General features: G+C 37.4%; 1 protein-coding gene across 14 annotated transcripts in view; it reads right to left on the reverse strand.

Moving 5' to 3' along the window:
* Window positions 1-12,265, reverse strand: part of LOC116735708 (rap1 GTPase-activating protein 1-like) — a 65,923-nt gene that overhangs the window by 22,354 nt on the left and 31,304 nt on the right. For 11 of the 14 annotated variants that reach the window (XM_032588110.1, XM_032588188.1, XM_032588032.1 and 8 more), the window contains exon 3: window positions 5,884-5,977. In XM_032588110.1, the coding sequence (XP_032444001.1) occupies window positions 5,884-5,977 (94 nt within the window). Of the gene's footprint in view, window positions 1-919; window positions 2,565-5,883; window positions 5,978-9,366; window positions 9,542-12,265 lie in introns of those variants that run through there. The other 3 variants (XM_032588668.1, XM_032588732.1, XM_032588589.1) reach the window with 3 other exon arrangements.

The following is a 12,265-nucleotide window of genomic DNA, read 5'->3' on the forward strand; positions in this document are numbered from 1 at the left end:
TATGTAAACAGCAACAAAATTCAACATGTTGGGATTTTATGTGACAAATCAACAGAAAGCACATAACTGAAAAAAAGAAGGAAGAAAATGATATTGGTTTTCAAAATATTTTTAGCAAATAAACCTCTGAGGATTTTATTCTGACATCCTAGAATAAAATCCAGTTCAGTCAATTGCCTTTATAAATCTCAAGTAGTGTTTCTTTCAGGATTATGTATGAGAGACAAATACAAAGTGAAGTATACAAAAAAATTGTGGCATAAAAACAAAATAGTTAGTTTTACTGCCTTCTGAAATCACTTGATTAGTATTTATAGCTGTAATTGCTTTTCACATCTGTCCAAACATTTTACCTTTTTGCAAAAAATGCTTCTTTTTTTTCTACCTGTAATTGCCTCACCTACACATGCTCCATGCAAATCCTCTGAACAACTCTCCCTGGCAACGCCTTGTAGTATTACTGGGTTTTTACATGCAAAACATTCCTGAAACAGCTGAGAATGAGCAGCACCAATCCGTGGACTTTATCGACCCGGTGTAGTTAAGAGACGGCTGAACGCTACGACCCGCAAAGCCCGACACAAATACTCTGTGTACAGAGCAATCATGTCTTAGCTTTGTGTGAGTTTGAGTAAAGTTCTCCACCATGTGCAAACAATAGTCTGCCACAAACCCTGAAAGTAAACAATTCTGGCTGTAACCAAAGATTAGGAGCAGAAAAGCTCAGAGCTTCTGCACGATTCCTGGCTTTTCACTAAAACGTTAGAAAACTTTAACATTTTTCACACAACAAAATGTACATCTGTGTAAAATTTAAAAAATATTTAGCATAAAGTGAATGGCTTTGGACTTAATCTTCATTCTGTTCTGTTTGACTTCTGTTGAAGATTTGCAGTGTTTTCGAAATAAAATCACTTACACTGCTCGGTTTCCTCCAGTGTGTCTTTGTCACCATCGGATGATGTTGGCGACTGCGAAGGTTTTCCGCCATCGTTTCTGTTCGTCTCACTGAAAACTAAAATCCTGCAGCTTCAAAGCACTTCACTGTCACTGACTTTAGAACGTCGGATCTCAACTCGGCACGACTACCGAGCTTCCCTGCAAACTCAGACAGGTAACTGCATCCTGAACTAAAGCTACATCCCTGATGACTAAAACCCGGAGGCAAGATCCTCAGGCAGATACGCGCTGTGTCATCAGCCGGCTTGCAGTGCAAAGCCTGAAATCTACGTAGATAAGCAATCCTCAGTGTGAAGTTAGAGGTCTTCGCTAGTCTTTAACTCTTTGGAGAGTTACAGGATGAAATCGGGATCACATCATCCACCTCTCGTTAAACACTATGTGCATCCTGACTGACAGCTGGAGGTGGAGTCCAACGTCTCTGCTGTCATAAACGGTTGTAACTAACAACCAACAAAAGGGTAGCAAGATTTAACAACACAGAAAAGGAAAATGTGGCAACAGATGACTAAATTGGTGAGAATCTAGTATAGATACCCTGTAATATTTCCACATACTTGGTCAGGGTCAAAATGCTAGGAAGTGAACTTCCACCACAGCCTCTAGTAGGTTTTGTGAATAGGCTTTCTGTGTTTAATGAAGATGCGTTCTTCTAAAGTGCTGCTTATTTTAAAATGATGTGTAATACCGCTGCTTCAGCATTGAAAAACGTTTTCCAGTTCTGCTCTGAGTTCACAACCAGGAGCTCCAGCTCCACCAACAGTAATGACTACAGAAAACCCAAAGGTAGCTCCACATTTGTAGACAGTTTTCTCAATCAAAGGCATTAGAGAATGGAACAAAGTCCCAGGAAGTCTTAAACTGTCCCCTGACCTGAAGGACTTTCTTTGTAATGTCAGGAAAGTGTTATTAGAAATCTTCCAGAGCAGAAGTTGGGCATAGTACTGTTTACAATGCTGTAATTTTATGACAGTACAGTGATTGTATATACAGTATATGAAACTTTCAATGAACTTTTATGATTGCTTAAAACTGTTTTATTAACTCACAGAGTCAGGAACTACAGATAGAAACTAACTTTCCATCTTTTATTAATGTTTTTTGCATGTTGTCCCTGTTTTAAATCAACTAATATGCTTTACTAATGCTTCATGGTGAATGTCACGTTCAGGTCGATGTGATGCGTTAACTTTCCTCCACACATTTGCTGTGTCTGCTTGCAAATTACATATTTTTATACTTCTTTACATTTCTCCAGGAAGGAAAGATTGCATGATGAAAGCCGTCTTTTCAAAAATTATCCGTCTTGAGCTGCTGATCTCTGCAGCTCCTCCAAAGTTACTGTTTCAGTTCCCCTGACTGGGATTTATGATATTATTCTGTAACCTAGCAACTACAGTATTTACAACATGTTTATCTTTACCTGTTTGGTGTGTTCCTTGGTCCTCATGATGCTGATTGGTCACTAATGTTCTCTGACAAATCTCTAAATCCTTCTCAGAACAGATAGATTACAGCTCACTGAAATTAAATTACACACAGCGGGACGCTTTATACTGACTTAGTGACTCCAGAAATCAGTTGGTCACACTGGATTTTATTTAGGGGTATCAGAGTAAAAATGGTAGAATAAATCAGCATGCCACAAATTTTTGCAGGAAATAAAAAAAAAAATACATAAATAAAATTAAATTAAATTTTAATTTATATATATATACGTATATACTGTACATATATCACTGCAATTATAATATGTAGTATCATAATTAGAAGCATATTGTTATTTTACTGTCATTATTATCATCATTATTTTATTTTATTTTGTTAGAGAACTCAGATCATGAAGTACATTTTATGGTGTACATTGGCAAGAAGTTGATAATTATGTCCGGTTGTTATTCACAATTGTCATTATTACTATTATTATTATGGGTCAGTTTGTAATTATTCTGTTTTATGTAATATAGCTTATTTGTAGGTTCTTTAGCACAATAAATCAAACAGGCAAATTAATACCAAATCATGTATTTAATATACAAATTTCTGATAATTATTGAGGCGGTAAGTAAAATATTTCATGAAATTGAGATAAATAAATCACTTCTTCCTACTCCTTTTTAAACAGAAAAGTAGTGATAAGTAAATTATTTTTGTTCTTGGTTATGTACGCCAGATTTCTCTTGTCCTATTGGCTGCTTGCTGTCTTTATTTTTAAAAACCTGTTTGAAATAAATAAATAAGACAAAATGTGTAGGTGTGAATACTTTTACAAGGCACTGCATGTATAAACGTAATGAATAGCGAGGAGACGGCATGCACCCGCGTCATTTTGCAGACACAGAGGAGGAAGTGGGGGAGGATCTCTGGGGAGTCGGACCAGCATAGACAGCAGGTGTGAGAGCTGCAACCTTTCATTATGAGAGCTAGTAGGATCGTCATTATGACAATGCACAGATTAAACGCACAACGCCACCTCTACCCTCCTGATGTTTCAGCTGCAACTCTCTGCAGCCTCACAGAGCTCATTAGGACTCTTCGCGAAGCGGGTCCAGCTGAAATAGTTTTCTTTGAAGCAACATATATTTGGCGGAACTACTGCAATTTGCTTTAATAATATCTGATATAGATGGTTGAATGAAGGAGGGTTGAATCATGAAACTTCCTCAAAAAGCAAAGCAGAGGTTAACGACTAAGGTTTATGTAAAACAGCTAATTATTTTCATGGCATTTAAAGCTTTTGACATAAAAAAAAAAACTTTTGAAGAATGCAGGTGGCTTTGTTTGTCTTCATGAAAATGTACAAGTACATTACTAGTTCAACTATGTAAGACCTGGTGGGGTTAATTGCAGATTGACCTGTATTTTTTGCAGAGTTCTGATTAAACTGATACAGTCCCTCTGAGTCTTGCCCTATTAAGCTGATGTGTATTCAATCCTATGCTTTCCATTAATTTTCTCAAGAAACTGAGGTAATTTATAAAATAAATGAATTTAAACCATATTCTCTACTGTTTTGCTGTCAAAGACCTGCAACAGGATGAGGTTTCAAATATTCTTCCTAGTTGCATAATGAGACTAGCAGGTGTGAGATACCTTCAGAGCGCTGCAGCGATCAAGAGTGACTCTTCAACAACCCAGCTTCGAATTTCTCCCATTCCTAATCCTTTTTTCTCCCCACTCCCCCTGCTACGCACAGATTAAGTCAGGTGGTGAGAAATGTTGGATAGTGAGAAAATCCTTTAGAAAACCAATCTGACATAACTGAGATGTTATCCGCTTACGATCACGAACACAGTGTAGCTCTATCTAAATTTTATTTTCACAAAATACCCCTGGCAGGTTTTTCTTTCCACATCTAATTTATTCAATGTGGAAAAGGTAAGCCTGAAGGTTTTCAGCGGTTTGGTGGATTTGCTTGAAGCTGTGAAGGTGAAAGTGAATAAATTTTCCCTGATTTGTTCCAAAATCATGTTGATTCTCCTAAATAAATATAAATCCTCTGCAGTCAGAAATTTAGAACTTCCTTCTGTATTTGGTTTTAAAACAAAAATGGCCTATTTGACTGTTACAGATTCAAATCTGGATTTAATAATAACTTGAGTGGATACACAAAAGATAGAACAGAAAGAAATGTAAATGTTTCAACATTTTACAATACTTAAGTTTATTACCACTGCTGTGTAAAAATAATGTGTAAAATGCAGTTGTTGTTCATTTTGCTGTATATTGGGCAATTGTTAGTGTTTATGTTGTTAGTATGTTTAAGTTTAACCTGAGGCAACAACATTGCCTCAAGTTAAACTTAAAGGCTAAAATTTTAATTTCAAATGTTCACGTGTTTGATAAAAGTCAAAATTCTATGTCTGAGATTAAATATAAAGACACTAAAGTAGAGATTATAGTCTTAACAGCTCAAGGAATAAGGTCTGCTTTGTCCTGGACAGCTTCGATGAAGGGCTGGACAATATGGCTGAAAAACGTGTCACCATAACTATTCATTCGTTTTTTGTTTTAATTATCTGAATTACTTAAATCAAAACCTATCCTGTTTTGCCCACAGTTTTCAATACTCCATAAAGCAGTTATGAGGCATGAAAACTTGTTCCTCAACAGGTCGTTGCTAGGTAACCAAAGAGCGAGAGAGTGAGTTGATGTCACTAAGCTTGCTTAGATAGCCGTGATTGGTTAAAGTCATTCCTCTGCCTTCATCCCCCAGAATGCCATGCAGTTCTGGGTCAAAGTTCACTGAAATTATTGAATATTTTATCAGATGTATTATTTATTGATATTGATTACGTGGCAAAAGGATTGCTCTATTTCTACTTTTTAATGAGTATTTAACAATATGCCCAAATTAAAGGCTGGATTTTTGTGAAATCTTCTGAAATGAAAGCCAAATCAATCTTTAGGCTTCTGTCCATCGTTACAAGCGGTGCCAACAAATACATCCGGCCCTGTGATATATTTTTAGGACTGACAATGAGCTAAACTCTAAAGTGAATCCGCCTCAGCTGCGATCTATTTTAATCGCACATGACTGATGATGTTATGGGTGACAATGTCTTTTGAAATGAAAAAAAGACAAGTCCTGTTATGGGCTGTGACTTGTGGGTTTTGATGGAATCATGCTCGTTCAGCTTGGAGCGAGAATTTGTCAGCGTGAGGCTGACTATTTCCTGCTAAAAATAGGCCTTTATTAATCGAGTCAGTCAAACATAATAATTGCAGCCACAGAGCTTTGTGTGCTTTAATTACACAAGTTATACAAAAGAAGGTGGGACTGAAAAGCACATCAGACAAAAGAACACGAGACAGAATGTGAAGAGACTGATAATAACAAAGGATCACAGACAGAGGGGGTCACACAGATAAGGTCAGGGGGTCACGGTTCAGACTTAATGCCCCTGGGTCCCCTCTCCCTACCTTGTGAAGAGGTGAGGGGCTGTGTGTCAGTTCAGGCTGCAACAGCTGGGGCTCTATTGGTGCAGAAATTCGGGGGTCAGCCCCATCCTGTTTCCTACAATCAGAGAGATGCAAGAAAAAGATTTGGTCAGAAAAGGTCACTTAGTCTGAGATCGAACAGCGAAAAGGTAATGTCATGGGGAAGGTTACCAGAACAGGCACTTGTGTTTGAAACACTGCTCTGGCTGGAGGCTTTCTTCTTTAATTTAGACACACTGAAAATTGGAATTGAATTTCTAAGAAAAGACGGAAACTATACATTTCATGTCGGTGTAAATCCCGAATCATTCATTTACGGACCACAGCTATCTAAATCTTTTTATGTTGATCAGATGTATTTTAAATGTTTTACTTTTGAACATTTTAATTTATTTTAACAAGATATACCATAAGAAACAGTCTGGTGGCTGTAACCGGGCAATTTTTTTATTGGATTAACCCTGATGGATAACCGCCCTGTGGTAAATTTAAATGTCTGTTCTTTTTCTGATCAGTGACAGCACCAAGCTAAGCACCACCAAGTTGCTGTAGAGACTGCTCTGCAGAACCAGAACCAAACATGGAGAATCAAAAATTCAACACGCTAAAGATAAACACTTGTATTATATGAGTTTTTTTAGATCTTGCTGGGACATTAGTTCTTTAATCCTGGAAATGTTATTCAGGTGATAGAAGGCTGACTTTGTAACCGTCTTTAAACGATTCTGGAAGTTACATAAGTAGAAAATCGAACACTGATCAACACATTTGGTGTGTATTGATTATTTAGATAGTGGCATTTGAGGAAATGTGATGCTTAATGTTTGTTTTGGTGACTCTGTAACATTACTATAAATGCTTTTTTGCAGAAATGACTTGACTTGATTTGACTGATACTCAGTGAGGAAGACCCAAACATAGCTATTTTCAGTATTAGTGAGGTTTAGAAAATAAAGTCATATATAGTAAAACATGTGGAGATGTGTCTGTAGTTTGTTCAGTTTGCAACAGAATGAGACTTTCAGCAGAAAATAGAAAGGCAGAATCAAATACAGCAAAGTTGCTTTATTTTATCCTTTTGAGCCTTAAACATCTGCCACAGCACATGTTATAATTACATATATGTATCGGAAATCTTAGACTTGGGGTTAAGGTACTGCCTTTCTTTTTCCTATCTTGCCGATGTACGTTGACATATCAAATATAGTTATAGAAGTGAAGCAGATTTGGTCAAACATGAAATTTTGGTATGTGTGTTTTGATGAACTCCTGATTTAAATAGTTGGGTTCAATTCACAGTGTATAGTTGTGTCAGAACGTGGTTCAATAATTTTGCTGTGACATAACTGTCTTGTTGTATTTTTTCCATATAACACCAACTGAGCACCAGCAAATTCAGTTTCGAGCACTCAGATAATTATTTCCTAAATTAATCAAAAAGTAGGTCATGCCATCAGTTTCACTTTCATTTTTGAGAATCCCAAAGTAAATGAACCTTCCTCAGCACAGAGTGTTTGCACAATGTTGTGAGAGATTATGTAATGTTGTTATCTTTGCCGCAATTGTGAAGTTTTGTGGATGAAAGCAGGAAAAGTTTCTTTTTAAAATTGCTGCAGCTTGAAGTAGTTGGTCCAAATGGTTAGTAAGACGATGCTGGAGCTCTATTTATCTAAGGCAGCATATCTCCCACTGTCATTGAAATGCAAGAAGGATAAGAAATAGTATTTTTTTCCGTGCTAGCCACACTAGCCACTCTAACCATACACACAGGTATAAGGGCGCTAATCAGCAATGTCATATGCTAGAGCCAGTTGTCCTTGTTTTAAAATAAAACAGCAACACCAACTGCTCTCCCACAATGTGGAGTCACATTGCCTCTGCTCCTAACATACATATTTAACAACTGCTCAAGGCATAGATGACCAAATAATATTTTTATTACAAATGTTTTCTAAAGAGAAATTATCATCAGCTAAAATCCAAGCACAGCAGACAAAGATTGAGTAAAAATTAAATTTCAGAAATCCTCCACAGAATTTTAATTTCAATTTTAGTCTGTTACCTTTGTGACTAAATAACAAGAGGTATTTATGTTACTCTAATATTAACAAGCATTTTTTTTTTTTTTTTGCTTATACAAAATTAAAAGACTAAACATTTCTGGATGTTTTTTTTCCACCTTTCTTTTAGTTCGAAGAGCTGCAAATAAAAAATACTTAATCTACCAGGGGACACAATATGAAAAGCTTCACATTTATTCAAAAGTTTTCTCTCTTCTCTAATTCAGTCAAGTTGCAAATTGCTGATGGCAAAGCTGTTTTCACGCATCCTTTGTTCTAAACTTAACCAGGTTGGCTTTTTCTCCACAACAACTTTGATGAATGTGCACTGACAGGGGGCCACTTTCTGCTGAAGTTTGTTTAATGAATTAAGTCAGTTTAAAAAAGCATGAAAGACGACCTGAAATTATCCTGATGTATTAATAATAGAAACTGAATCTAAATATTGCTGTCTTTGATGATGAAAGAAAGCTGAAGCCCCGGCAGTGAAAAATATATCATTTTCCCTGCATGTAGAAGGTGTTGTGCACTCCAGATAAAGTAATATTCAGAGCACAACCTCTTGAGAAATGAACGCTTCTGAGCCAAAAGCGATTAATTCTTCAAGAATACAATGACGGTACAGCAGAGGGAATGCTTGGAGCCGCTGTGGAGGCTGTGGAAAAGGCAAACAGTGACTCAAATCTGGGCTCACATTTGTTGAGTGCACTCAGACTCAAATGTAGGTGAAGAAAACAGAGCATGAATCATTAACATCCAGCGCTGCCTCAAAGCTATTACACAACGAGCGACTGTGCAATCAAGAAAGCATCCAAATGAAATGGGAACAATTCTGAACATGATCCGGTTCTCAAGATAACAAGAAACCACGTCTTCCCGAGCAGCTCTCCCCGCGGGAGGTCAATACGACCGGGCATCAGCCGCCCTGGACTCTTCATTCTCACCGATCCTCCTCAGATCGATGGAGAACACAGAGGCACACATTAAGGGTAAATTTATGACTGGAAATCTATTTAAAGAATATGTTGTGTAGGGAATACTGGTGCAAACTTGCACTCATAAAATGAGACAAACTGGAGAAAACAAATTCTTAGAAAGATTTAGATCAAAACGAGAGTTAAAAATCTCAACTTCAAACTCCCTTTTCATAAACGTGAGCTGCACCACAAGAGCCCAGATCGGTTCGCTGCACAAACACCACTTCAAATTACATAACACACCCCAGCTGGTAAACGGGAGCAGCACGAAAACCGTCCGGAGAATCATGGGGACAGCCTGACGTCCAGCTCAGAGCAGAGCTGCAAACTTACTCACACACACAGAGAGACAGAGAGAGTGGCTGCAGGAAGCCAGGCGCTCCCCGTGAAGTCCGGACAGCGACCCGCACTCTGGACCGATGACTCACCGCCTGAGCCTCCCCCTCCTCCTGCCTGAGCTCGGTGATCCTCTCTGTCTCTGCTGCTCCGCTCTGCTCACTCGCTCCTCATCCGTCGCTCACCTGCTGGTCTCACTCTCAGCTCTTCAGACTGCAATATACTCCCAGCCAGCATCCTCTCTTATTCTCCTCCTTTCCTCTCAACCCTCCCACTCAACCCCTCTTCTCTTCACCACTCTCTCTCTCTCACACACACACACACCCCAACACGCATCTGCACTCTTTAGTTGTCTTTTCCTACATAGCCTCTACATCCTTCATTCATGTTTGAAACCTGAAGCTCCACTACAGTCCCACTGAGCCTATAATACTTGCTACCCTTCCACCCATCAAAGTAGCAACCCTCCCCCATTTCAGCTGCTTGGAAAGAGAAAGTAGGGATTATTGAGGGAAAGGGGCTATCCTTCAATCCCATGCTGTCTCATGAGCTTGGAGGAGCTGTTGCTAGGGCAACCAACATGGGCTACATGTTGAAAAAAACACATATGTACATGACCATTCATGATTATAAAAATACAGTCACAGTTCCATTTATTGGCACTACTGGTAGTATTTGTAAAAAGCCTTAAAATATAAGAATTTTTTTCATCACATATTAGGGGAAAACATTTTTTATCACAATTACTACTATCTAACACTTAGATGATGAAGGAGAAGAAGCTTTATTTATATAGCACTTTTTTATAAAGCACCTCAAGGCAGTTCAAAGTGCTTTATATAAATTAGAAGAAAAACAACACAAGCACAATAACAAGCAAAGCAAAAGAAAAACTAGACTTTAAAATGTTCCAGTTGTTCTGGGTTGCTAAGTAGATAGTATTTTCTAAGTTTGTTCTAGATTAGTAAAGTATAAAGCTAAATGTTAGTACTCCGTGTTTGATTCTTGTTCTGTACAGAAGAGGATTAGGGCCACCGAAAAAAAAAAAAGAATTCTGAGATTAAAGTCATAATTCTGAGATTAAAGTCAAAAAGTCATAATTCTGAGATTAAAGTCATAATTCTGAGTTTGAAGTCAGAATTCTGCGTTTAAAGTCAGAATTCTGAGATTAAAGTCATAATTCTGAGATTAAAGTCGGAATTCTGCGTTTAAAGTCAGAATTCTGCGTTTAAAGTCAGAATTCTGAGATTAAAGTCATAATTCTGAGATTAAAGTCGGAATTCTGCGTTTAAAGTCAGAATTCTGCGTTTAAAGTCAGAATTCTGAGATTAAAGTCATAATTCTGAGATTAAAGTCAAAAAGTCATAATTCTGAGATTAAAGTCATAATTCTGAGTTTAAAGTCAGAATTCTGCGTTTAAAGTCAGAATTCTGAGATTAAAGTCATAATTCTGAGATTAAAGTCAGAAAGTCAGAATTCTGAGATTAAAGTCAGAATTCTGAGATTAAAGTCAGAATTTTGAGATTAAAGTCAGAAAGTCAGAATTCTGAGATTAAAGTCAGAATTCTGAGTTTAAAGTCAGAATTCTGAGATTAAAGTCAGAATTCTGAGATTAAAGTCAGAATTCTGAGATTAAAGTCAGAAAGTCAGAATTTTGAGTTTAAAGTCAGAATTCTGAGATTAAAGTCAGAATTTTGAGATTAAAGTCAGAATTCTGACTACCTGATATTGCCTAGCATCATTGTGTAGCACGATTGTCGCCATGGTTACCAAGGGTCAGACTCGAACCTTCTCAAAATAAATAAACTTTAGTCTTCTTACCTTGTATAACATGTTCGCTGCAAATCCGCGATTATATCAAAGGTTGTCGATAATAATGACCGCGCAGCAACCTGTGACCATTTTTACTGCGAAATCAACTGAATAAAAGCAATATTAGGCCACCATATATACGTTTTTTGACTGGCTTTTCAGGAGCGTCTAGGTTATTTTTATGTCCGTCATGGCGGAGTTGGCCGAGTTTCGAAGAGAGTGATGTCACGAGCAAAGGGTCGATAACTTTTCACATACTTTTGAGCATACAGAGGATTGTTAACCATTTTTCTTCCTACCAACTTCCCTGCTTTATGCCTGAAACCATTCTGAATTTATGTTGTTATGGGATTATTGTCATGACATGCGAGTTGTTTTGTTAAAAGAAAATGGATCATTTTTAAATCCCAAGAAAACAGAAAGGTGCAGATTAATATTATAAACACTAATCAACTTTAAAAAGTTAAGCAAATATTTATTTTTAAATTATTCTCAGGGGCACAAATAACTGTGAAAGTTATTTTTGTTTTTTTGTTTTTAAAAAGCTTCTTACTTTAAAGGTTTATTTCAAGGCTTCTTTTCACATGTCTTTTCCTGCAGTGCCAACAATTTTTTTTTTTCACATTTGTTCCAAAAAAGTATATGAAACAGTGTGATTTAGTTTAACATTAAACTCCCAAAGGTTGAACAAGCATTACAACGTCCATAAAGCTCATTGTGTGGAATGACAATCCCTGAGTGGGGAGGTTTTTAATTACTATAATGAGTCTGATGAAATCTCCTGTGAGCATGTGCGTTTCCTGCACTAATCTGACATGCACAGTTCCCAGGAGACACTCGACTAATGTCAGAAGCTGTGTCTTTTTATGCAGAGCCTTTTCCCGTCAGTCTGCTCCTCAGGCGGCCTCTTATAGTCGGTACCTGAAGCGAGGTCCGGTGTGTGTGCGGTGTGCGTTTTGTGTGTCAGACATGAGCAGATAATAAGGGATTACAGCACAGCCCTCATGCCGGGCTCTATTAGGAGCTGCTGCGTACGGAAACAAACAAATACTGCTGGTGTCATCCAAAGCTTCATGGATTAAGAAAGCAAGCTGTAAAATTGAAACAAGCTTAGCAATTTGTCAGATTCCAGTATTTTTTTTATTCGTAAAACGAAGTAAGAGGGTTGTCGTTTTTATT

The sequence above is a fragment of the Xiphophorus hellerii genome, chromosome 1, assembly GCF_003331165.1.
Source record: "Xiphophorus hellerii strain 12219 chromosome 1, Xiphophorus_hellerii-4.1, whole genome shotgun sequence".
NCBI classification, from domain to species: Eukaryota; Metazoa; Chordata; class Actinopteri; order Cyprinodontiformes; family Poeciliidae; genus Xiphophorus; species Xiphophorus hellerii.